The sequence below is a fragment of the Monodon monoceros genome, unplaced genomic scaffold (assembly GCF_005190385.1).
Source record: "Monodon monoceros isolate NGI ecotype Baffin Bay Population unplaced genomic scaffold, NGI_Narwhal_1 Super_Scaffold_10, whole genome shotgun sequence".
Taxonomy (NCBI): domain Eukaryota; kingdom Metazoa; phylum Chordata; class Mammalia; order Artiodactyla; family Monodontidae; genus Monodon; species Monodon monoceros.
The window spans coordinates 48,905,394-48,930,170 of record NW_021703766.1 but is presented as its reverse complement, the minus strand read 5'-3'; the positions used below and the strand labels follow the sequence as shown (position 1 = coordinate 48,930,170).

The 24,777-nt window shown below is 50.0% G+C and overlaps 1 protein-coding gene across 1 annotated transcript in view; it reads left to right on the top strand.

Moving 5' to 3' along the window:
* The window catches only part of OPA3 (outer mitochondrial membrane lipid metabolism regulator OPA3), a 40,917-nt gene extending 31,556 nt beyond the window's left edge, over window positions 1–9,361 (top strand). Inside the window, exon 2 of the mRNA XM_029243933.1 lies at window positions 4,614–9,361. Within this exon, the coding sequence (XP_029099766.1) occupies window positions 4,614–5,050 (437 nt within the window). The 3' untranslated portion in view covers window positions 5,051–9,361. The remainder of the gene's footprint in view (window positions 1–4,613) is intronic.
* Window positions 9,362–24,777: the final 15,416 nt, after the last annotated feature.

The window sequence follows — 24,777 nt, the reverse complement described above, 5'->3', positions numbered from 1 at the left end:
GAATATTTTCTGTTATGTTGCAGGAAGGGGGACCCCTTCCAGGGCCTGAGAGTGGGCTCTTGTCTAACATTTGGAAATGAATTGTCCAAGGAGACACACGTGCTGACAAAGCAAAAGGCTTTATTGGGAAGGGGTGCCTGGGCGGAGAGCGGCAGGGTAAGGGAACCCAGGAGAGCTGCTCCGCCACATGGCTCGCAGTCTCAGGTTATATGGTGATGGGGTTAGTTTCCGGGTTGTCTCTGGCTAATCACTTTGACTCAGGGTCCTTCCTGGTGGCACACATCTCTCAGCCAAGATGGATTTCAGTGAGGAGGATTCTGGGAGGTTGGCGGGACATATTGTGTCCTCCCTCTTCCTTTTGACCCCTCCTGGGTTAGTTGTAGAAGACATACGGTGGGCTGGCGTGTCCTCCCTCCTTTCAGCCCCTCCTGAATTCTCCCAGTTTTCGGTGGCAGCACCTCATTCTTTTTTTTTTTTTGCGGCACGTGGGCCTCTCACTGCTGTGGCCTCTCCCGTTGCAGAGCAACAGGCTCCAGACGTGCAGGCTCAGCGGCCATGGCTCACGGGCCCAGCCGCTCCGCGGCATGTGGGATCCTCCCGGACCGGGGCACGAACCCGCGCCCCCTGCATCGGCAGGCGGACTCTCAACCACCGCGCCACCAGGGGAGCCCGGCACCTCATTCTTTATCAGAACCTCCTGTTGAGAGACAACTCATGCAAGTGGTTATCATCGTGCCTGGCCAGGGCTGGCGGTTTCAGTCAGCAGTTCCCTAACAATTATATTCTTGATTATATATTTAATGCTGGTTTGTGCCACCACATTGATCTCATTAGATAGGGACTCACGGGACAGGATCTGCAGTTTGAGAACTGTCATGTGAGGGAAGATCACGTCATCCTAGAAAATCACCGTCCAGCTGAGAGCAAACTGACATGTGCTCTGTGGGGTAAGGGTAGAGAAGCTGTCTGACCTTGATCCTGAGGACGCATCAAGGCGCCCAGGTGCTTCCTCCAGGTGGCCCCGCCCTAACACAGCCCATCCCATCACAGGGGCTCCTTTCTAGCTTAGTCACATCCCACTGAACAGTGTTTCCACGACTGTCGCCTTGTGTGCGCCATTTATTTTCATTTTTCTGACTTGGCTGACGCACAGAGGACAAGGGGCCGTATTATAGCCACCGAACAGCCTGTATGTTAAATCGTGATCATGTGAAAGGATGGTCTGGCCGAGGGAGATGTGGAGGGTGGAGAGGGGAAGAGGGGCTGCTCGCTTCCTCCCTGACCACGTTGGGAGCTGAGGGAAATGGTGAAAAGAGTGTAAATACAAGAATAAGAAATATACAAACCACTCGTAGGAATGGGGAGCGGAGGGCCCAGGGAAAGACAGGCTGCACGGGGAAGAAGTGCTCATCTTTTATGGTGGGGCCAGGGGACCAACAGGAAATAGTTATATAAATACAAGCAAATTTCCAATTGGAAAACTCAGAAATAGAGATGAGCAACGTATGCTTATTATCAGATGTCAAGGAGAGGACGCTAGGAGACAAAGAGGCCTATTAGGGCAAGATTTAGAGGTATTTTTGAGGGATCGGGACCAGGTGGCATGTGGGATCTTAGCTCCCCGACCAGGGATTGAACCCACGCCCTCAGCAGTGAAAGTGCAGAGTCCTAACCACTGGACCGCCAGGGAATTCCTGGCTTTTAATTTTATAGTCTGAGTACTTGATTTTCATGCAGTGCATTACTTTTGTTAGTGAAAAGAATGGTAGTTTTTTGGGGTTTTGTTGTCTTTTAACCAGCTCCTGATTACTCCGTGGAGAACAGTTGCAGGGGGTGAGGCCGGGGCTGGCAGATGGGGAGGAAGCTGGCGCGGGGACCCATTGACGCAGTCAACGAGACGTACTGAGCATCATCTGTGTGCCTGGCCTGGTTCTGGACAGCGCTAGGGACACAGCCATGACTGTGACAGCCCCGGTCCCACCCTCGTGGGGCTCACAGCCCAGTGCGGAGACGGAGTACAAACAACTGGCTGGATGACAGGATCATTCCCAGTTGTGATAGGCGCTTTGAAAGGAATACACAGACTGATGGGAGGGATGGAGGGTCCCTGAACAGGGAGGTCAAGAAGGGGACATTGGTCAGAGCTGGGACAGAGCCTGGACCAGAACAGTGGAAGGGAGTGTGGTGTTAAGAGGCAGCAGGGCTGGTGTATGGTCATCATCTCCCCTTTACAGAGGAGCCTCAAAATGAACTGTCATTACCCACACAGTAGGTGGCAGAGCCCCACGTGGACCTCAGGATGACCTGATGCTGGGACCTCAGTGTGGGAGGGTTCTTTGCAGCCTGGACCCCAGGAACCCCACAGCACCAGGGCCTACGTAACAATTAGTAGTAATGGTGACCGCAGCAGCTGGCATACTGAGAGGGCCCTGGGTACACTCCTCGGATCTTACCGCCAGCTCCAGGCAGAGCTTCTCAAACATTTTTCTACTTAAAAAAAAATTTTTTTCATGAAAACAAACAAAAAAATTTTTTTAAGTTTACTCCTTTAAAAAACTGAAAAGTTATATACCCTCTAGTGCATTTTCAAGTTGACAGCTAAAACTTCTGTTCATAAGTTCAGGTACCTGCAAAGGATATATTGGATTGGCCAAAGAGTTCTGTAACATCTTATGGAAGGGCTTCCCTGGTGGTGCAGTGGTTAAGAATCCACCTGCCAATGCAGAGGACACGGGTTCGAGCCTTGGTCCAGGAAGGTCCCACAGGCTGCGGAGCAACTAAGCCCGTGCCCCACAACTACTGAGCCTGCGCTCTAGAGCCCGCGAGCTACAACTACTGAGCCCGCATGCCACAACTACTGAAGCCCGTGCACCTAGAGCCCGTGCTCCGCAACAAGAGAAGCCACCGCAGTGAGAAGCCTGCGCACCACAACTTAGAGTAGCCCCCGCTTGCCGCAACTAGAGAAAGCCCGCGCACAGCAATGAAGACCCAACGCAGCCAAAAATTAATTACTTAAAAACAAAAAACATCGTATGGAAAAACCCAAACGAACTTTTTGGCCAGCCCAGTAATTTCTGGTGTGTTAAGAATACTGAAATTTTTAAGCACCTGGAGCATCCTTTCTTTGAAGTATCTAATGCAATCCACATACTCTTGCGATGTGGTGCCTGCCGATGTCCAGTTTATAAGAAAAAAAAATGAGCAAGCTCTTCTTTTACAGTCGGAAATTTTACATTGTTCCTTTTCGTCCTTGAACTTATATTTACAGCTCCGTTTCCCATCGAATTCTATCTAATAAATGATGTGTCCGCAATCAAGATATGTACAGAAATTCCATTTTTAATTTGTTTAATTTCCTGAGACCATAAGATTCTAAATGTTAAAATATTTTCTCCTGGATTGAATTACCTTTAAGATTATTAGTCCACAATTAATTTAAAACATTTTATATTTTATGCATTTTCATGGATAATTATTAAACGTTAAAAGTAAAATGATATTAGGAAATGAATCTCCAAATGAGCTAGTAAACAGGGCCTCCCCAATAATCCCATGTGTCCTTGGATGAACGTTAACTATTACAGGAGTGAGTCAGGGGTCAGCATCAATTCGGCCTTGGTTTCTAAGACTCAAATGCTGAGAATCTTCCTTCACAAAGGAACAGCTGGGCAAGCAAGTTTTTGTTTCAGCAGCATCAGTCACCTCTGAGTTTCTTCTGAGGTGTGTGCCCAAAACCTCACCAGGAAGAGCTCACAGCTCTTATCAGCTCCATCTCCAGGGCCGGTGAAGATCTCGGATGGGAGGCACCAGACTCGCGAAGAGGGTTGGTCACCCTGTGCTCACAGTCGCCTAGCATCGATTCCTACATTTCTGCTGCCCTTTCTTTGGATCCAGGAGGTCCCTCTCCGTTGCAGCCCTGATTTTGCATTTGGGGAAGATCTGGAAACAAAGGGGGTCTGCCTTCTTGGCAGTGGGTGGGGCGACGGTGCCAGGGGCGGTGGCTCGAGGGGCAAGCAGAAGGAGCTAAGCTTCCAGCAGTTGACCCTTTCTTTACACCTTCCTGGGAGTTTGCAGCCTGGCAGCTCCTAGTGACCTTCCAGGGGCTTGGTCCCCAGTCTCAGGACCTCCCCTCTGCGGCAGAGTTTCTCATTCCTGGCTCCTTGCCATAATTTTCTGGGAGACTTAAAAAGATGCTCTGAAGTTCACCCCAGGTGGGGTGACTGGCATTCCTGGGACCAGGCCAGGTGCAGGGGTTTATTTAAAGTGCCCCCTGGGGCTTCCCTGGTGGCGCAGTGGTTGAGAGTCTGCCTGCCGATGCAGGGGACACGGGTTCGTGCCCCGGTCCGGGAGGATCCCACATACCGCGGAGTGGCTGGGCCCATGAGCCATGGCCAATGAGCCTGCACGTCTGGAGCCTGTGTTCTGCAACGGGAGAGGCCACAACAGTGAGAGGCCCGTGTACCGCAAAAAAATAAATAAATAAATAAATAAAGTGCCCCCTGGTGATTTTGGCTACTGTGTCCCCATTTCTCCCACCTGGACACCAAGGCGTGGAGGGGCGGGGTTGGCAGGGGGCTCCCAGTGCATGACCTGACCCCTCTCTTCCCCCGCAGTGTACCACTGGGTGGAGATGCGGACCAAGATGCGCATTATGGGCTTCCGGGGCACGGTCATCAAGCCGCTGAACGAGGAGGCGGCCGCCGAGCTGGGCGCCGAGCTGCTGGGCGAGGCCACCGTCTTCATCGTGGGCGGCGGCTGCCTGGTGCTGGAGTACTGGCGCCACCAGGCGCACCAGCGTCACAAGGAAGAGGAGCAGAGCGCCGCCTGGGACGCGCTGCGGGACGAGGTGGGCCGCGTGGCGCTGGCGCTGGAGGCCCTGCAGGCGCAGGTGCAGGCGGCGCCGCCGCCGGGCGCCCTGGAGGAGCTGCAGGCGCAGATGCAAGAGGTGCGCGCCCAGCTCCGCGCCCCAGACCCGCCGCCCGCGCCCCAGGCAGCATCCACGTCCCAGGAAGTGTCCTCATCCGAGGAAAAGGAGCCTGCTGAAGCCTGAACTTAGACGTTGCCCTGTGTGTCCTGATGTGGCCTTCTGCCTGCGTTACCCCTACCTGTGCTGGCCCAGTGGAAACCACCTGGATGTGGATGGAACTTGGATTAGGTCACCCCATACTGACCCGTGGTACCTGCCCCTGCGACCAGCCCCCAGCAGGTGAAGCGTCCCAACGTAGCCCCCTCCAACCTCTAGCTCATTTGGTACAGTCCGCAGTGCTGTCTCTCCAGCCCACTCCAAACCACAAAGACCTATGGGGTCCCAGCCAGCAGGACAACATGCTCACTCCTCCGGCAGAAGAAAAAATGGAACCGGACTTGAGCCAGATCAATCTATCAGCCCTCCATTTACTTGATCAGTGTTAACTTTTCCCTGGGACTCTTACATTGGAATACCTCCGTCCCTTTGTCAGTTGGTACAGGCTGTCGTAAGGAAGCGCAGTGTCTTTCAGTGAGCTTCTGCCTCTCCCACCTTCTACGGTGGGCTTTCTCTGGGCATCACTCCTCTTATGAGGGGAAAAAAAAAGGGATCTTGGCTTGCAGTTGATCCATCAAATATTACACCTTTCACCTTAACCTGATCCGTGGTACCTTCCCCTGAGACACTCAAATGGAATATTCCAACAGAACCCCCCCCTCATCGTTCAGTCTACGGTACAACCCACTGGAATGGCTTTGCAGGGTCTTCTACCAACCTTGCTTCTGGTGGAAAATTTGATCCTGTCTGTGGCTAGTCCGACCTGTCTTTCAGCCTCAGCCCCCTGTCATCCTGTCCTCAGAGTCCCTGGGCCTTTCCTGACGTGTCCTTTCCTACCTTCCCCACTGTTTCTTCAGTGGCCTCTCTCAGGGGACTGCCGGCCATGATCACAGCCCCCATGTTCCGTCAAATCTATAGATCTCTGTGCTATTGCCTTCCTTCCCTGCAGCTCTGGACTGGTCCAGCTGTCCCCCTTCTGCCTCCATAACCCCCTCTATCCCACCGGGCTAGGCCACCAGTTGGTCTTACCTTTGTTATTTAGTTTCCAGGGCTGCCATAACAAATGACCACAAACTCGGTGGCTTAAAACAACAGGAGTTTATTCTTTCACAGTTCTGGAGGCCAGAGATCTGAAATCAAGGTGTTCGCAGGGTCACGCTCCCTCCACAGGCTCTAGGGGAGGATCCTTCCTTACCTCTTCAGCTTCTCTTGGCCTCAGGCATTCCTTGGCTTGGGGCCCCCTATCTCCAGTCTCTGCCTCCATCTTCACCTGGCCTTCTTTTGCTCTCTGTCTCTTGGAAAGACTCCTGTCGTTGGATTCAGGGCTTACCCTAAATCTAGGATGATTTCACTTCGAAATCTTTAACTGAATTACATCTACAAAGACCCTTTTCCCGCAGAAGCTCCCATAACTTTCCCTGGGTTAGGATGTGGACACATCTTTTGGTGGGCCACCATTCAACCCACTACACCTCCCCACCCCAGGAGTACGCTGGGACTCCTGCCAACCCCGTGGGGCACTCAGGGAACCACAAGGGTGAGAGGAACAGTCCAGGAACCACCATTCATTACCTGGAATCTCTTCCAGGACTCACCTCTGAAGCGGGAGGGGTCTGGGCCCCACCAGTCTGCATTCTGTCTTTCAGACTGTAGATGTTTTCCAATTAAAAGAGCCCTGGAGAGAGGAAGTCATCTGAAGGATGTGTCAGAGAATCATGATCTGATCTCCAAAATGAGTACAAGCCTCATTAAAATTAGGAGAGAAGCTGGGAGAGTTCTAAGGGGGTGAGTGGTAGAGCATCGTCCAAGATGGGGAAATTGAGGCCCAGCGGAAGCAAAGGGACTTGCCCGAGGCCAGCAAGCCAATGAGGTGATGAAGCAGTAAGAGCAGAGGCAGGGAGGGAGATGGAGAAGGGATGCAGGGTGCTTGAGGGTACTGGTACAGGGCAAGGAGGAAGATGAGAGGGAGAAGGATTGCTGGGAGAGGGGCAGAGATCTCTACACAGAGGCCAAAGGCACCCCAGGGGCAGCATTGAGAGTGGGGGGGCACAGTTCTCTGTCAGAACAGCCCCAGATTACACCCAAGATCTTAGCATTTAATGAATGAGGTTAGATCCATTCCACCTGGGCCCGTTTCCCAGCAGCTCTAGGTGAAGTGGGAGGGGCCAGCTTTCTCTCCCTCCCTCCCTCCCTCCCTCCCTCACCTCACTTCCCCAGCAGAGTGAAAATACTCTGGACACAAGACCTCCCCAGAGAGAAAACCAAGAAACCAGGGTTCTGAAACAGCATCTTAATTCCTTCTAGAAGAGCCCCCTCTGATGTAGAGGGAGCTGAGGGAGGTGGACCCCAGGTAGGGGTGTCTTTAAAATTGGAAGTGACTTGAGTGGGTTAAATGACGAGGGGAAGAAGGCAAGAGACAGCTACCACTGGATGATGGGGTGATTGATGGAGCCAGGTGAGCAGGCTTAGAGCCTGTTGCCATGGTTACCCCAGGGAAGTCCACTCTGGCACTGACACACCTCTGGAGCACGGGTTGCTGGAGGTCAGGGACTGTTTTAGTGCCCTCCCCATATCATGTCAATGTCAGTGACCCATCTAGTCAATAAGGTGTGGTCATTATCAAAATAGGTGGAGTTTATTGAGCTCTGGTTAGGTGCGGGGCACTGTTCTAAGTGCTTTACATAGTCCCCATAACATTTTCTTTGTTGCCTTGATGAGAAAACCGAGGCACAGTGAGGGAAAATCACCTACCCAAGGTCACACAGGCAGGGAAGAAGCAGAGGTGGGGTGTGAAGACGGGCAGTCTGAGTCAGAACCCGTAACCCCTGCGCCATCCTGACCCTGACGTAGTGCTGCGCTCGCATGTCCGAGACTCAAAACTCAGCCCTGACGTGTACTTACGTGTGGCGATACCTCGTGGGATGCATCCACTTCACCCACTGGGTGGGGGTGGGATCAGCATGTGTGGAAGTGGAAAGAGTCCCCTCTCAAAATGCACAAGGCCAGAGGATGCTTCATCGCTCTGGTTTCCTGCTAGCTAAAATTTTGTATACATTTGTGACTTGGGGAGAGGGGTTAGAATAAATTTGTAATCCAAATTGGTTGTCTTCAAGTTGATGCATTTTTTCCCCATATTTAAAAAAAGCCCCGTTAACCTGAGAAAAAATATCCTTCGTTTATTCTTTCATTCAAGAAACTGTCACCGACGGGACTTCCCTGGTGGCGCAGTGGTTAGGACTCCACGCTCCCAATGCAGGGGGCCCGGGTTTGATCCCTGGTTGGGGAACTAGATCCCTCATGCATGCCACAGCTATAGAGCTGACGAGCCTCAACTAGGGAGCCCACCTGCTGCAACTAAGACCCGGCGCAACCAAATAAATATTTAAAAAAAAAAAAAAAAAACTGTCCGAGGTGCCCACCATGTTCCTCACCATGTTCTGTGCAGTGCTGGGGTCCCAGCCGTGACCGAGACAGCCCCAACCCTGCCCTCATGGGGGCTCACAGTCCTGTGGGGGGACGGATGCACATACAGACATTTCTTTTCCAGTGTTACCTGCCCTGTGGTTATTTGGGAAGAAGGGACCAGGCTGAATCCCAACTCCTCCCCTCCTGAGGGACTCAGTGCTTTAGGGCATTAAAAAACAGAAACTCTTATTTAAACACTGGCTCTCAAAAGCCTCATAGGATGTCCCAAAGGCTCTGCTTCTCCTATCCCCTGTCAGGCCCCATTGTCCCCTGTGCTGGTTTCCCTGTTGGGAAGGCCCTTGCCTGGGGAGAGCCACCCCAGGAGAAGATGGATTTCGTAAAGCCCCCGTCTGATCCATTGGCCCATATGGTCATCTCTGAGCTGGCCACTGGTGCTGTGACTGCAGGCCGGGGTCCCCCAGCCCCAGTAGACAGAGGGAGAGGAGAAGCATGTCCAGAGGAGAATCCACCCGCTCGCTAGACAGATGTTGACTGAGCACCTGCTGTGTGCCTGGCCCCATTCTAGTAGCTGGGAGTCAGCCAGGAACGAGGCAAGGTCACCGCCACCACGAGCCAACATCTAGTGCAGGGAAGCAGACAATAAAGAAAAATGATCCAGCGTCGGGGTGATGAGGGCTGAGAAGAAAGAGTTCGGGAGTAATAGGGCTGGCTGATTTCGATCAGGTGCTCAGGGAGGAGGTGACATGAGAGGAGCTGCCAGAAGAGTGTTGTTAGTATCTACAGAGGCCCTGAGGCAGGTGTGGGGATCAGCCTTTCCCTGGAACAGCGGGAGGATCTGCTATCAGAATTGAGCCCGGGTTAGCGGACCAAGGGCCTGGCGCTGCCTGTCTTTGGGAACAAAGATTTATTGGGACATAGCCACACCCATGTGTTTATGTATATTTTTTATGGTTGCTTTTGCACGGCAATGACAGATTTGAGTCATTTGCGATAAATATAAATACCACATGGCCTTCAAAGATGCAAATATTTACTGTCAAGGCCTTTCCGTAAAGAGTTTACGGACCCTAGAACAGAGTAAGCAAGGGGAGGAGGATGGGCGAGGGGCTCAGGAGCACAAAGGCTGGCCCCCTTTTGCCTCAGTTGGCACAGCTCTGGAGGGTCTTACCAGCTCCGATGCCCCATCGGGTGTCCTCTTGGGCCTCCCTGTCCGCTCCTGCTTCCGTCACTCCCCACCCACAGGAGCTACTCCCTGGAGACGCCGCGATAACCCTGCTGTTCAAAGATCTCAGAGTCTCCCCCTCAGTCTACAGCAGCAAGGCACAATGAGACGCATAGTTTATATAGTCCACCATATTCATATTTATATAATTCACAATTCACCCTATATACGTAGGATAAACGCTGTGTAATTCATGCATTATGTGACATAATGGAGTATAATGCCACATATAATGGAATATAAAAATATTTTTTGTGTAATATGTCACATGACATGATATATTCCATGTTGTGTGTGTTGTGTGTGTATATATTTACCATTGGAAGGAAAATTTCGCTAAATAACTACCTTTAATATGTGCGGTGCCGTTTGATATTTCCTGTTGTATTGCATTTCATGAAGAAAAACTACAGCTGTATATAGATATGTATCATATATACCTAATATGTATCATAACCATATAAAATCTATTGTATTATATAACACAGGATAATATATATTATATATCATATATTACATATCTTGTTAGAACAAAAGTTTCGCTAAACAATAATCGCCCTTACCGTGTGCAACGCACTCTGTTACTTTCTATTCACTTTTATTCTCTTTCATAAAGAAAAGCATACACATACGTATGGATTATACAAACCTACGTAAAGCGGGCTGCCTTGGGCTACGGCGAAGACTTTGGCGTTTCCTGTGGGGTAAGCAGGAGCCACGGGAGGTGCTCTGAGCAGAAGAGGGATGTGAGCTGGCTTAGTTGTAACAGGATCCCCAGACGCACTATTGTGGGCAAAGGTGGAAGCCGCCAGCCCAGCGAAAAGGCAGCTGTGATTGTCCAAGCGGGAGGCGTTGGTGGCTGGACCAGGCGGAGACAGTGGCGGTAGACAGAAGTGGGATTCTGGGCATATTAATATATCAGAGATGGAGCAGACAGGATTCACTGAGTGATGGGAGGTGGGGAGTCATTGATGGCTTCAAGGTTTTTGCTCTGTGTATGGACAAGGGACACACTGGTGCTGAGATGGTGAGGCTGCAGCAGAAGCAGTGTGAGGAGATATGGATAGCCTTGCCCTTCCCTTGCCCCTGGTCGCCTCAGATTTGGGAGCCCTCTGGCAGGCTTGGTTATTTGTTCTGAATTGCAGCCAGCGGGGGCTGGAAAGACAGTCCTGGTCTCTCTCCTCGCGCTGTGAAACTGACATTCTTTATCTCGCAGGCGCCTCCATCAGGGCATGCTACTGGAGTCCATTTGGGACGTCCTGGAGGAAGGAGGCAACTGGAGGTGGTGGGCTCGGGCTTGGGACTCCAGTCTTAGGGCTCCCCTCACCCCTGGAACGGCAGCACCCAGACCAGGCTTCCCAGAGGCGCCTCCACCAAGTAAGGGCTGATATGGACCTGGGGGCGGGGGTACCGCAGGGTCCGTCACGTCCAAGATGCCTGCCTCACTCGGAGGCCACATCCTTGTGCCTTGATACTTATTATATTTTGATAGTCTCTTCCTAGAGTTCAGCCATTCCAGGGAAACCAAAGTCCCCTCCCTGAAAGGAATCCTGTCTCTGGTTTGGGGGCAGTGTTGGCAGAACCCTTTTGGGAGTGATCTGGCCATGCCACCTTTGTGGGCATGGACGCTGTGCCCCTCTTCCCTCTTGTGAGCGATCTGCACACACCTCTCTGGCCAGCATGAGTGTTTCCTCAGGGAGATGCCAAGTGCTAAAGAACCGCATAGGTTACAAACATTTATAGTTAATATAAAAATGCCCCCTAAAAGCTCTGCGAAGTGTCAGAGGAGCTGTCAACACTTGCAGTTATCAAACTTAAAAATTCTTCAACCCAAACAGTGCACAGTAGAATTTCATTATTCTTTTAATTTGCATTTTCTTGTTTTACCTGTAGGCTGAGCATCTTTTTGGCCATTTATTGGACGTTTGTTCTGCTTTTGAAAAATGCCTGTTTTCATTGTCTGAAATTAATGTTCGTTTCTGGTGTGTTTTGTCCTACTGAAGTTTTTTTTCACTTTTAAGTAACTGAATCTATGAGTCTTTTTTCTTTCAGGCACTTGTTTTTTCTGTCTTTATTTGAGAAGGGCTTCTCAACCCCAAGAATTTATATCTCCAACTCTCCCTTCTTCTAATATTTGTATCGACGTTCTCTTTGTGCTTGTCATTCACTGAGCTTGTGTTGCATTGTGTTTTGGTTCCTAATGAGTATAACGTTGGGATCTGCGTTCTTCAGTTTCTAAATGTATGGCTGGCTGACATCTCGAAGTGCATGGCATGGCCCATCCTTTCCCTCCTCACCTGAGACTGGACAGCCGCGTTCGCTGTGTTCCCCGGACACAAGTACCTTTTTCTCAATCCTGTTCTGTCAACCGTTTGTCCGTCCTGCATCAACACCAGGTCTTTTGAATGCCAAGAGCTTGAAAATATTTTTTGGTCTCTTCAAGGCAACCTGCCAGTCTCGTTGTTATTTTCAGACTTATCTGAGTTATTCCTGTGCCTTTGCTCCTTGATATGCATTTTTGAAGGTTAATGGACTTTACTTTTTGAGCAGTTTTAGGCTTAGAGAAAAATGGAGCAGAAAGTACAGAGAATTCCCACATATCCCCTCCCCCCATAGGCGCACGTAGTTGCCCCTATTGCTAACATCTTGCGTTAGTGTGTACATTTGTTACAATTGAGAAGCAAATATATATATTTTTTTAACATCTTTATTGCGGTATAATTGCTTTACACTGGTGTGTTAGTTTCTGCTTTATAACAAAGGGAATCAGTTATACAGAGAAGCAAATATTGATATATTACTAAAGTCAATAGTTTACATTAAGGTTCACTCTTGGTGTTGTATATTCCGTGGGTTTGGACAAATGTATAATGACATGTATCCACCATTATAATGTCATACAGAATGGTTTTGCTGCCCTAAAAATCCCCTGTGCTCCACCTGTTCATTGCTCCCTCCCCGACCCTGAGTCCCTGGCAACACTGATCTCTTTACTCTCTCCATAGTTTGGCATGGTATGAACCCTCTGCACCTCTGTCTGTCACTTACTGACACTCCTGCATTTGCTGAGTCAGTGAATCCATGAGTGTTAAAAGATACCTGGCCAAATCCCAGCCAGCTAGCCTCCAGGCCCTCCCATCCTATAGTGTGAACTGAATGGTGGCCCCCTAAAGAGCCTAGGTCCCAATCCCTGGAACCTGTGAATGTGACCTTATCTGATAAAAATATTTGCAGATGTGATTGAGTTAAAGATATTGAGGGGCTTCCCTCGTGGTGCAGTGGTTGAGAGTCCGCCTGCCGATGCAGGGGACACAGGTTCGTGCCCCGGTCCGGGAAGATCCCACGTGCCGCGGAACAGCTAGGCCCGTGAGCCATGGCCGCTGAGCCTGCGCGCCCGGAGCCTGTGCTCCGCAACGGGAGAGGCCACAACAGTGAGAGGCCCGCGTACCGCAAAAAGAAAAAAAAAGAAAAGCAGATGGGCTATGAATCTCTAGGGAGAAGGTATTTAGGATTGCTGTCACTTTTTGGGTAACAGAAGATCCCCCTGCAAAATATCCCTCTCAAGAAACTTTTGAAATATTTAGAATCTTATTTTTACTTATTTTGAGGCATTGGCTAAAAGGCATTAAGTTACAACCCAATTTTCAGCCAGTAAATTAGTATCTGCGAATTAGCCAACAAGCTTTGTGACTTAGCCTGTTTTCTTCACGGCTGTACTGCTTAGATGTTTTGGGCAGCCGTCTCTACAGGTCTGCTGAAAGCTTAGCCTCATCTAGCTGAGTATTCTCCTATACGTGTCACAAAATATGCATTATGTAAACCCTTTCTACTTAAATTCAGCATCTCTCTAATGTAGAATAAAAATTTGATTATAGGGAATTCCCTGGTGGCCCAGCGGTTAGGACTCCATGCTTCCACTGCGGGGGGCACGGGTTCGATCCCTGGTCGGGCAACTAAGATCCTGCAAGCTGCGGGGCGTGGCCAATAAAAATAAATAAATAAAATTAAAAGGCTCTCACTGAACCAGTTAAAAAACTTAATGATCATAATTTTCATAAGGTTGACAATGCACCTGAAAAACCTTTTTGTATTTATCAAGTATCATACAGAAGAAAGTTTTTGGTTTGATCTTCCATGAACAGTTGTCGTGGTCTTTGAGCTGAAAATGTATAAAGTCGATATATTCAACATAAAGTTTTAAAAAACAGTCGGGGTTTTACTATTTATTAACACTGGGCTATTTTAATATTTATTTATTTGGCTGCGCCGAGTCTTATTTGTGGCACGCGGGATCTTTAGGTTGCGGCATTCATGCGGGATCTAGTTCCCTGACCAGGGATCGAACCCGGGCACCCCGCATTGGGAGCGTGAAGTCTTAACCACTGGACCACCAGGGAAGTCCCAACACTGGGCTGTTTTATAATTAGCATCTGCAGGGCTGATCTCAAAGCATGGTGTGGGGGCTTCCCTGGTGGCGCAGTGGTTGAGAGTCTGCCTGCCGATGCAGGGGACGTGGGATCGTGCCCCAGTCCGGGAGGATCCCACATGCCGCGGAGCGGCTAGGCCCGTGAGCCATGGCCGCTGAGCCTGCGCGTCCAGAGCCTGTGCTCCACAACGGGAGAGGCCCGCAAACCCAAAAAAAAAAAAAAAAAAGCATGGTGTGGCAGTAGTAACATGAACATTGCGCTATGAGGCAAGAGAAAACAGTCCTGGCCCTTTTCCTGTGTGGCCCAGAGAAAGTTATTCTCTGAACCCCAGTTTCCTCATTTACTTAAACAGAGATGCAAAGACTTGATGAACAGGTGATAGGTCACGAGGACATTGAACAAGCATGACTCACAGTATGATCAGAACCAACAAAAAAGGAAGAGATTCTCCCCTCAGGCTTTGGGAGGGAGCGCAGCCCGGCTGACACCTGATTTTGGCTCAGTTATGCTGATTTTGAACTTCTGTCCCTCGGAACTGTAAGAGAATAAATTTCTATAGTTTTAAGCCATCCAGTTCATAGTAATGTGTCATAGTAGCCACAGGAAACTAATCTGCTCCCACGATCTGATGGCTCATCCCGAGTAGCTCTGGCCTTTCAGTTAAAGAAAGGACAAGCCTAGGAGTTCCCTGGTGGTCTGGTGGTTAGGATCCGGTGCTTTCACTGCTGTGACCTGGGTTCAATCCCTGGTCAGGGAACTGGGGTCCTGCATACCGAGCGGTGTGGCCGAAAGAAAAAAAGAAGGAAAGAACAAGCCTACTCCACTTTGCTGGAGGTGTGGAAGGCCTGGATTTTCCAGAGACTTCTCATGGCTTTCCCCTATGTTGCCTGGGAGAGAAAATTATTCCTCAACTCTGGACATGGGTATTTTGACAGCACGTTTAGTAGTCTATATCAAAAGACTAGTCAGACCTTTGTTTACTAGCTCACATTTTTTTTAATGTTTTCTTTCATATATATATTTTTAAATTTTTACTTCTGGCTGCATTGGGTCTTCGTTGCTGCACACAGGCTTTCTCTAGTTGCGGCGAGCGGGGGCTGCTCTTCGTTGCGGCGCGCGGGCTTCTCATTGCAGTGGCTTCTCTTGTTGCGGAGCACGGGCTCTAGGCGCACAGGCTTCAGTAGTTGTGGCACACGGGCTCAGTAGTTGTGGCTCGCAGACTCTAGAGCGCAGGCTCAGTAGTTGTGGCGCACGCACTTGGTTGCTCCGTGGCATGTGGGATCTTCCCGGACCAGAGCTTGAACCCATGTCCCCTGCGTTGGCAAGTGGATTCTTAACCACTGCGCCACCAGGGAAGTCCCAACTAGCCCACACTTTATTGAGCAGTTTATTTTTTCCAGATTGTAGAAGCTCTGTTTCTATCCTTGGGTCAATTTTCTCATTGCATGTTACCCTTTTCGTCTGATTTTTTTTTTTTTAGTTGGAATAAAACAAACACACAGTAACGTGTGCACTGGTATAGGGAGGGCTCAATGAATGCTTATAAATGGGGATCCATTGGGAACCAGCACCCAGATGGAGACAGAGGACATTCCAGGACCCCAGAAGTCCCCCTCCTGCTACTTCCCAGGCAGCACCCCCTCCCCCTCCCAGCTGTAACCACTGTGCTGAAATCTGTCACCGTAGATTAGATTTGCCTGTTCCTGAACTTCATATCCATGGACTCATAGGGAATGTTCTTCTCTGGATCTGGCTTCTTCAACGTAATATCTGGGAGATGCATCTGTGTTCTGTGTAGCAATCGTTTGTCCTCTTTTGGTGCCGTGTAGTGTTCCATTGTCAACTAGAACACACTTTGTTTACCAGCCAACTGACTGATGGGCACGCAAATTGTCTCCAGGTTCCTGCTTGTTCTGAGTGAGGCCGCTAGGGCCACTTTGGCACCAGGCTTTGGTGGGCATCACGCTCGTTTCCCTAGGGAATATCTAGGAGGGGGATCGCTGGGTCATAGGACGAGCCTATCTTTACCCTTAGGAGAAAATGCCAATTAAAAAAAAAAAAAGTGGGACTTCCCTGGTGGCACAGTGGTTAAGACTCTGTGCTCCCAATGCGGGGGGGGGCCCAGATTCAATCCCTGGTCAGGGAACTAGATCCCACACACATGACGCAACTAAGAGTTCACATGCCACAACTAAGGAGCCCACGTGCCACAACTAAGACCCGGCAAAACAAATAAATAAAATAAAATAAAAATTTTAAAAAAGTGACTGTAGGGGAGTTCCCTGGTGATCCAGTTGTTAAGACTCGGTGCTTTCATTGCTGTGGCACTGGGGTCAATCCCTGGTTGGGGAACTAAGATTCCCACAACCCATGCGGTGCAGCCAAAAAAAAAAAAAAAAAAAGTGACTTTACCATAATAAATTCTCCTGCTCTTCACAATGTTCCATATCGACAGTCTTTTTTTCCTCTCTCTTTCTTTTTAATTTTAACCATCCTGGTAAGTATGTAGTGGTATCTGATTGTGGTTTTAATTTGTCTTTCATGATGAGTAATGATGTTGAGCATCTTTATTTGCTCTTATTGGCCATTCTCATCATCTTCTTTGGAGAAGATAATAATTGCATCTGTTAATACAATTATCCGATAATAATTAGATCTGTTCAAGTCTTTTGTCCATCGTGTTAGTTTCCTGTGACTGCTGTAACAAATTACCCCAAACTTGGTGGCTTAAAACAATACACATTTATTCTCTTACAGTTCCTGAGGCCAGAAAACTGAAATCAGTATCCCTGGGCTGAAATCAAGAAGTTGGCAGGGCTGTGCTGCCTCCAAAGGTTTGAGGGGAGAATCTGTTCCCTGCCTCTTGCAGCTTCTGGTGGCTCCAGGCTTTCCTTGGCTTGTGGCTGCATCAGTCCAGTCTCTCCCTCCATCTTCCCGTGGCCTTCTCCTGTATATGCCTGTATCTTTTCCTCTTCTCTCTCATATAAGGACACTTGTCACTGGATTTAGGGCCCAGCGGGGTAATCCAGGATGATCTCATCTCAATATCCTTAACATTAATCACATCTGCAAAGACCCTTTTGCCAAATAAGGCAACATTCACCTGTTCTAGGGATTTGGGTGTGTTCATCCCTTCAACCTATTACAGTGATCAGATCTCCCCCTGCCGCCCTTTCATCAGGACACTTTGGGTTGCATTTAGGGCCCACCTAGATACTCCAGGAACATTCCGCATCTCAAGATCCTTAACTCCATCACATCTGTAAAGTCCTTTTTGCCACATAAAGTAAGATTCACGAGATCCGGGGATTGGGAACCACCATTTAATATACCGCATCCACTTTTTCTAGGCTATTCCGTCGTCCTTCTCTAGTGATTTGATGGTGCACTTCACAGAATTTGCATACTACCCCTTCCTTTGAGATGGGGATACTCTTGGTAAACCTCTCGTTAGAGCCTTGGGGTGAGAAGGCTGGCATGGAGGGTGTGGTGTGTGCTTCCCAGATGATCCCTAGTGGGCTCAGCATATTTTCAGCTGTTTATTGGACCTTTGAATTCTGTGAGAGATGCCTGCTTTGGGGAATTTCCTGGTGGTCCAGTGCTTAGGACTCCGTGCTCTCACTGCTGAGGGCCTGGGTTCGATCCCTGGTCAGGGAACTAAAATCCCATAAACCGGGTTTCCCTGGTGGTGCAGTGGTTAAGAATCCGCCTGTCAATGCAGGGGACACGGGTTCGAGCCCTGGTCCAGGAAGATCCCACATGCCGCGGAGCAACTAAGCCTGTGCGCCACAACTACTGAGTCTTCACTCTAGAGCCCGCGAGCCACAACTACTGAGCCCGCGTGCCACAACTACTGAAACCTGCACGCCTAGAGCCTGTGCTCTGCAACAAGAGAAGCTACCGCAATGAGAAGCCCGTGCGCCACAACAAAGAGCAGCCCCCGCTCGCCACAACTAGAGAAAGCCTGTGTGCAGCAGTGAAGACCAAATGCAGCTAAAAATAAATTTTTAAAAAAATCCCATAAGCCACATGGCATGGCCAAAAAAAAAAAATGAAATGCCTACTTTGCTTACCCTTAATGCTTTTTTGTGAGGTCTTCTGTACTTTTACAAAAGTTTTTCGATTTTTAAAATTTATTTTATTTATTCTTGTATTTTTGGCTGCGTCGGGTCTTAGTTGTGGCATGTGGGATCTTTAGTGGCGATGCACGGGCTTCTCTCTAGTTGCGGCGCGTGGGTTCTATAGTTTGCGGCACGCAGCCTCTCTAGTTGAGGCGCGCAGGCCCAGTAGTTGGGGCGCGTGGGCTTAGTTGCCCCGCGACGTGTGGGACCTTAGTTCCCCGACCAAGGATCCAACCCGCATCCCCAACGTTGGAAGGTGGACTCCCAACCACTGGACCACCAGGGAAAGTCCCCAAGTTTTTCAATTTAATAAGCCAGATTTCCATCTTTTACTTTATGGCGTTTACTTTTCCCCCCTTGTCTGGGAAGACCTCCTTTGCCTCAAGTTGTAAGCATCCCCACGCTAAGAGTGCAGGGTGATGATAACCGTCATTTCACAGAGGAGGAAACTGAGGCACAGAGGAAACTAATCTCTTTTAGTTCACATTTCTTAGGCTCCAGGCACTGTGAGAAGGATTTTACGAGAGTCCTATCTTTGAATCCTCGAATCTCCTTGTGCTGGGGTTCCTCCAAACCACCCTCAGACCCGATGATTTGCTAAGTAGGACTCAGAAAAGCTGATATATAATTTATTTGCAGTGGAAGGATACAGATTACATTCAACAAAGGAAAAGCTACATGGGGTGAAGTCCAGGCGCAGAGGGAACAGCTTGTGCAAAGGCCCAGAGATGTGAGTGAGGAGGAGTGTGCAAAAAAAAAAAAAAAAAAAGATGTCATGGCTTAGTCCTGGAGCTTAGTGGGCAGGACGAGGGGCCGGTGACCAGATCATACAGGGCCTGGGGCCATGGAAAGGAAGGCATGGCTCCAGGCCTTTCTTGACTTGGGAGCTGAGGGCACTGGATGGCCTGGAGCTCAAAGAGTCAGTATCAAAAGGAATCCCATTCCGATCACTTTGTTTCCCAATCATATTTTCTACAGAGTTCAAGGGACAGCAGGCTCACTATAGAAACCGCAGCAAACGCTGAGAAACAAAAAATGAAATGAAAAAAATCATCTGTAATTCCACTACCCAGAGATGGTCAGAAAGGCACCAGGACCAGCACCAAGATGGGCAGATGTAAGAGCTGCAGTCCAGCCACGGAGGGGACAGGGGAGACATGCCCACCTCCGCCTTCTCCTTTCCCCCCCCCCCCCCCCGCCTTTTTTTTTTAAATTTATTTTATTTATTTATTTTTGGCTATGCTGGATCTTTGTTGCTGCGATCGGGCTTTCTCTCGTTGCGGCAAGCGGGGGCTACTCTTCGTTGCGATGCGCGGGTTTCTCATTGCAGTGGCTTCTCTTTTTGTGGAGCACGGGCTCTAGGTGCGTGGGCTTCAGTAGTTGTGGCTCGCGGGCTTCAGTAGTTGTGGCTCACGGGCTCTAGAGCACAGGCTTAGTAGTTGTAGCGCACAGGCTTAGTTGCTCCGCGGCATGTGGGGTCTTCCTGGACCAGGGACCGTGTTCCCTGCATTGGCAGGCGGATTCTTAACCACTGTGCCACCAGGGAAGTCCACCTGTCCCCTCCTCTCTTGAGGGCACTGCCCAAAGTCGTGCCCACCAGAAACAGAGGATAGGCACTCAGCTTCCTGGGAGCAGAGAAGGGCAGGCAAGAGTAGAGAGGGGGTCTGGGAGCAGAGGGAAGTATCACAGCCCCAGCGTTCCCCAGCTTTCCAGGGGAGCATGAGACCAGGACACCCAACACCAACCAATCACGTGCAGTTACCTCGTGTGATCCTGCAGTTTGGGAGCTAAGGTCCTGGGCTTGGTGAGTCACACTCAAAGCATCGGGTTGGTTCCAAGGCTTCTCTCTCCTGCCCAAGTGTGACTCAGATAGCAACAAGCCCCGGGACGGCAGGCGGATGGGCTTCGCTGCAACGTGGAATACGGCACGTGACTGCAAGTTAGCGCACAATTCCCCCAGGGCGGGGGGGACGCATGCTCCTGGGAGAAGTTCACTTTTGGATCCACAGAGGTTCCAGTTCCTAGAAAGGAGATTGCTCTTGTTCTTTCCTGTTCTGTAACATCTGTTCATAAAACGTAATCAGCCAGTAGGAAAAGAAGAAAGTCCCACATTTCTAACCAGTTAATAGTACGATTTGCTTTTCATCAAAACCAGATGAGCGTGTGTGCCCATCAATACCAGGCTTGTTCCATCAAGGACGTCTTCGCATGACTCATCACCAGTCTTCATTTTATTCTGTAAAATACAGAGAAGAGAAAACTAAACACCCGGGTCACCACCAGCCCAGCTTCAGAGACCGGGCTTCCCCTGATCTTGGAAGTGTCTGTGGGACCCTTGAGGGGGGCAGCAGGCCTCAGTGCGGTGCAGTGGCCCTCCAGTGATTTCCACCTGGTTGTGACTTCCAACAACCAGGAGCTGAGCCTCTTTTCCGCCCCCATGCCTGCCTACATTTGGAGTCGGCCACTCTTGTGAGACACACCCAGGAGATTTCCCATCACGCACATGTGGGCATCTGGGACCTGGAGCGGGGGAGGGGCTCAGAGGAGGGCAGAACACAGGAGGGGCTGCCCCCGATGTCACTTCTGGAACTGTGGGAAGGGACTTTGAAAGCCCCAGCCCCCCTCTGTGTGGATGAGAAGTTCTTGTGCATACCTTAACCTGGTGACAGGGAGACTGGGCCCAGAGAGGGCAGGACCCTTGTTTGAGGTCACACAGTGGGAAGCTGGAACGCAGCTAAGTTAATGACACAGATGCCCTGTCCAGTAGCAGACAAGCCCCTCCGCGGAGGGCAGAGCTCCCGGGAAGGAAGGAGAGAGAAAAGGGTCTCTGTGACCCCCAGAGCAGAAAGGGAAGCCGCCGGCGGGGCCAGGACCTACCTAGAGTTTTCTGGGGTGTATGTCCTGCAGTCTTCAGCCTCTAACTCTTCCGGCTTCATGGGGATGACCATGAACTTCCCCAGGTTGGCAGGACCTCTGCGTGAGGCGGTGGAAAGGGTAGAAGTCTGTGTAGCAGCTCCACTTCCGGTGCTTGGGGTCCAGCGTCACACTGCCACAGAGCCGCCACGGCTCCTTTCTCACCACCAGCTCTTCACCTGGGGCCAGACACGGCTCAGCGGGAGGGCCTGGGCGGAGGGCCTCTGCCTGCGCCCTGCTTCCATCCCTTATCCCCCTCGCATCCGTTCATTTTGTTCTTTTTCAACTTGCAGGATGTTAGTTCCACGACCAGGGATAGAACCCGGGACCTTGGCAGTGAAAGCGTGGAGTCCTAACCACCAGACCGCCAAGGAATTCCCTTTTCCCTTGTTTTTTTTTTTTTTTTTCTTAAATAACTTTATTAAGATAGAATTCACATATCATACAATTCACCCATTTAAAGCATACAATTCAGTGGGTTTTAGTATATTTGCAGAGTTGTGCAGTCAGCACCACAATCAATTTTAGAACATGTCCATCCCCCTAAAAGGAAACCCCGTGTCCATTAGCACTTGCTCCCCATTTCCTCCGACCTCCCCACACCCCTCAGCCCTGGGCAGCCACCAGTCTACTTACTGTCTCTATAGATTTGCCTATTCCGGACATTGACCTCCCCGTTTTCCATTTCCACCAGCAGTGTGTAAGAGTTCTCATTTCCCTACATCCTTGCCAACCCGTGTTATCTGACTCTCTGATTATCCCATTCCCTAGTGAGCGGGAAGTCGTATCTCCTTGTGGTTCTGATTTGCATTTCCCTGCATCCATTCATCCTTTACCCAGCACTGATGTCCAACGTCCCATCCGCCTCTGTCCCCAGAGCAGTCGTGACCCCTCTCCTCTGGCTGCCTCCTTCTCATCTGCCTTCTGCCTGGCCCAGGGGCGTGGGTTCTGTGCTGAGCTCTCCAGCCCTCAGTGGGCTCCTGCCCTTGTGCGCAGGGTTACCAACCGCTCACCTTGGGCGCCCCGGTCACAACCAAAGAAGTACGCTTACCTGGTTCTAGGGCTGCAACTAATGTCACTGAAGTTGCTTAGGCAAGTAGCGCCCGGTCAGGGTTTAAGCCCCGTTCTCCCCCTCAGGCAGTTAACTTCACCCCTCTGAGCCACACTTTTCCCATCTCTAAAATGGGATTGTCTGCTTCATGGGGGTGTCACCCAGAGTGAAAGTGGCTGTCAGGTAGTGGGGTTGAAATAAGGGATAATAGAAATGCTTCGCCAGCTGGGCCTGTGGTAGGATGGGACTCTTTATTTATTTATTTATTTTTGGCCGCGCCGCGTGGCCTGCGAGATCTTAATTCCCCAACCAGGGATCGAACCCCGACCCTCAGCAGTGAAAGCACTGAGTCCTAACCTCCAGGGACCTCCAGGGAATTGCTGGGACCGGACTCTCGACTTTGGCTCTTGTCTCGGCCGATCACTCCCCTTCTCCCTCCCAGCCCAGCAGATGCCCCATTTCTCCTCCCTCCCGGGAAGCACTCCCTACCCCCCCTGCACCCATATTCAGCGCAAGGGGCTGGCATGGGAGATCCACACAGACGACCCCAGAACCCGGGGGTGGGAAGTGGGTCAGAATTCCACACTCAGGTTGGCATTTCAGCTGATACGGAGCACGGAGGTGGAAGTTGAGCCCCTCGCGGCTGCCCAGCCACCCCAGAGGGGTCAGACTTCCCTGTTCCCCGCACCCGTGGTCACCTTTAGAGAGATGGGGCCATCCGTGCAGGAATGGGAACAGCACGAGGAAGAGAGCTGCAGGGGAGAGAGACGTGAGGGTCGGGGAGCTGGGCGGGAGGAGGATGGTGGTGGGGACAGGCCTGTACCTGAGGAGATAAGGAGTCCGGATCCCCCGCTGACACTGGTCCTGGGCCCTGGCCTGCCTCTGGAGGCCCCTGGTTGGCACATGTTACGGAGGCCAGCAGCACCTGGGGAAGACAGCTTCTGTCTTCTGCCCTCTGTCCTGCAAAGTCAATCACCAATGAGCTCCAGATGCAAGTAACTCCCTTGGTAATAAAGAATATATGTAAGCGTTACCACAATTCCTAACACAACCCTTCAGAGTCATTCATAAATTCCTAAAGGATGGGTGTATCTTTGTTATGCTAATGGAATGACTCAGACCGAGCCAGTCACCAGAAAGACCTAGACATATGGTATAGATATAAGATATAGAGGGTTGTGATTTTGTTTTTATTTTATTGAAGTATTGTTAATTTACAATGTTGTGTTAGTTTCAGGTGTACAGCAAAGTGATTCAGTTATATATATATATTTTTTTTTTCAGATTCTTTTCCATTATAGGTTATTACAGAATATTGAGTAGAGTTCCCTGTGCTGTACAGTAGGTCCTTGTTGTTTACCTATTTTATATATATTAGTGTGTATGTGTGAATCCCAAACTCCTAATTTATCTCTGCCCCCTGCCCCCAGAGGGCTGTGATTTGATTTGATTTGATTTAAATAAATAACTGTATTAGCTGCGGTGTGTGGGGTTTTTAGTTGCAGCATGTGGACTTCTTAGTTGCAGCATACATGCGGGATCTAGTTCCCCGACCACGGATCGAACCCGGGCCCCCCTGTATTGGGAATGCAGAGCCCTAGCCACTGGACCACCAGGGAAGTCCCAGGTTGTGATTTTAAACTAGCTATATTGGGAGCTCTGGAGATTGAGTTCAGTCACTTGGCCGAAGATTTCATCACTCTTGATGAAACTGAGTGCTTCCTGGGTGGCAGCCAGAGTCCTGTTCTGATTGCTGTTCTGATACAGGGAGAGAGCAAAGGAAGCTCTGTGTTCCCTCCTAGACCTCACCCTCTGTACATCTTTTATAATAAAACTGTAATTGTAAGTATAACATTTTCAGGGGGTTCTGTGAGCCATCCTAGCCAGTTATTGAATCTGAGAGAATTGTGGGAGCCCTGGATCTGCAGCCGGTGAGTCAGAAGTGAACATGGCCTGGGAGGCCCACTTGTGGCTGATGTCTGGAGTGTGGTCAGTCTCGTGGGACTGAGCCCTTACCTTGTGGGGTGTGCACTAACTCTGGGTGATTATCATCAGGACCGTATTGCAGTATACCTGGTAGGTGTTGACCAGTTGGGGGTGAAATAGAGCAGTACCTAAACCAATTTCTCATTACCAAGTTACCTTTTCTTTGTAAACTGTGGCAAGATATACATAACATAAAATTCATCATTTTAACCATTTTTAAGTGTACAGTCCAGTGGCATTAAGTACATTAAGTGTATTTACAGTGCTATGCAACCATCACCATCTATTTCCGGAACTCTTTCATCATTCCAGATGGAAACTCTTTGACTCTTAAATAACCAAGTTAGCTGCAAATAGGGGCCCTTATTCCCCTCTTCAGAAAGTAATTACAGGGATAATAAATTACTGCTATTCTTTGACTCTTTGAAGGGGAGGAACGAGGGGTTCTTCCGGAGGGAAGTGAGACAGAAAAGGAAGGAAGTCTTTACAGGGTATGTTAGTAAGCAGGTTACTTCTGTGAGTACCTGGGGCTCAGTCTTGCAGGGACCCTCCAAGAGACAGTGGATAAGGTACCCCAGAGTTTGCCCCCTCACCCCTCCAGGTTTCCC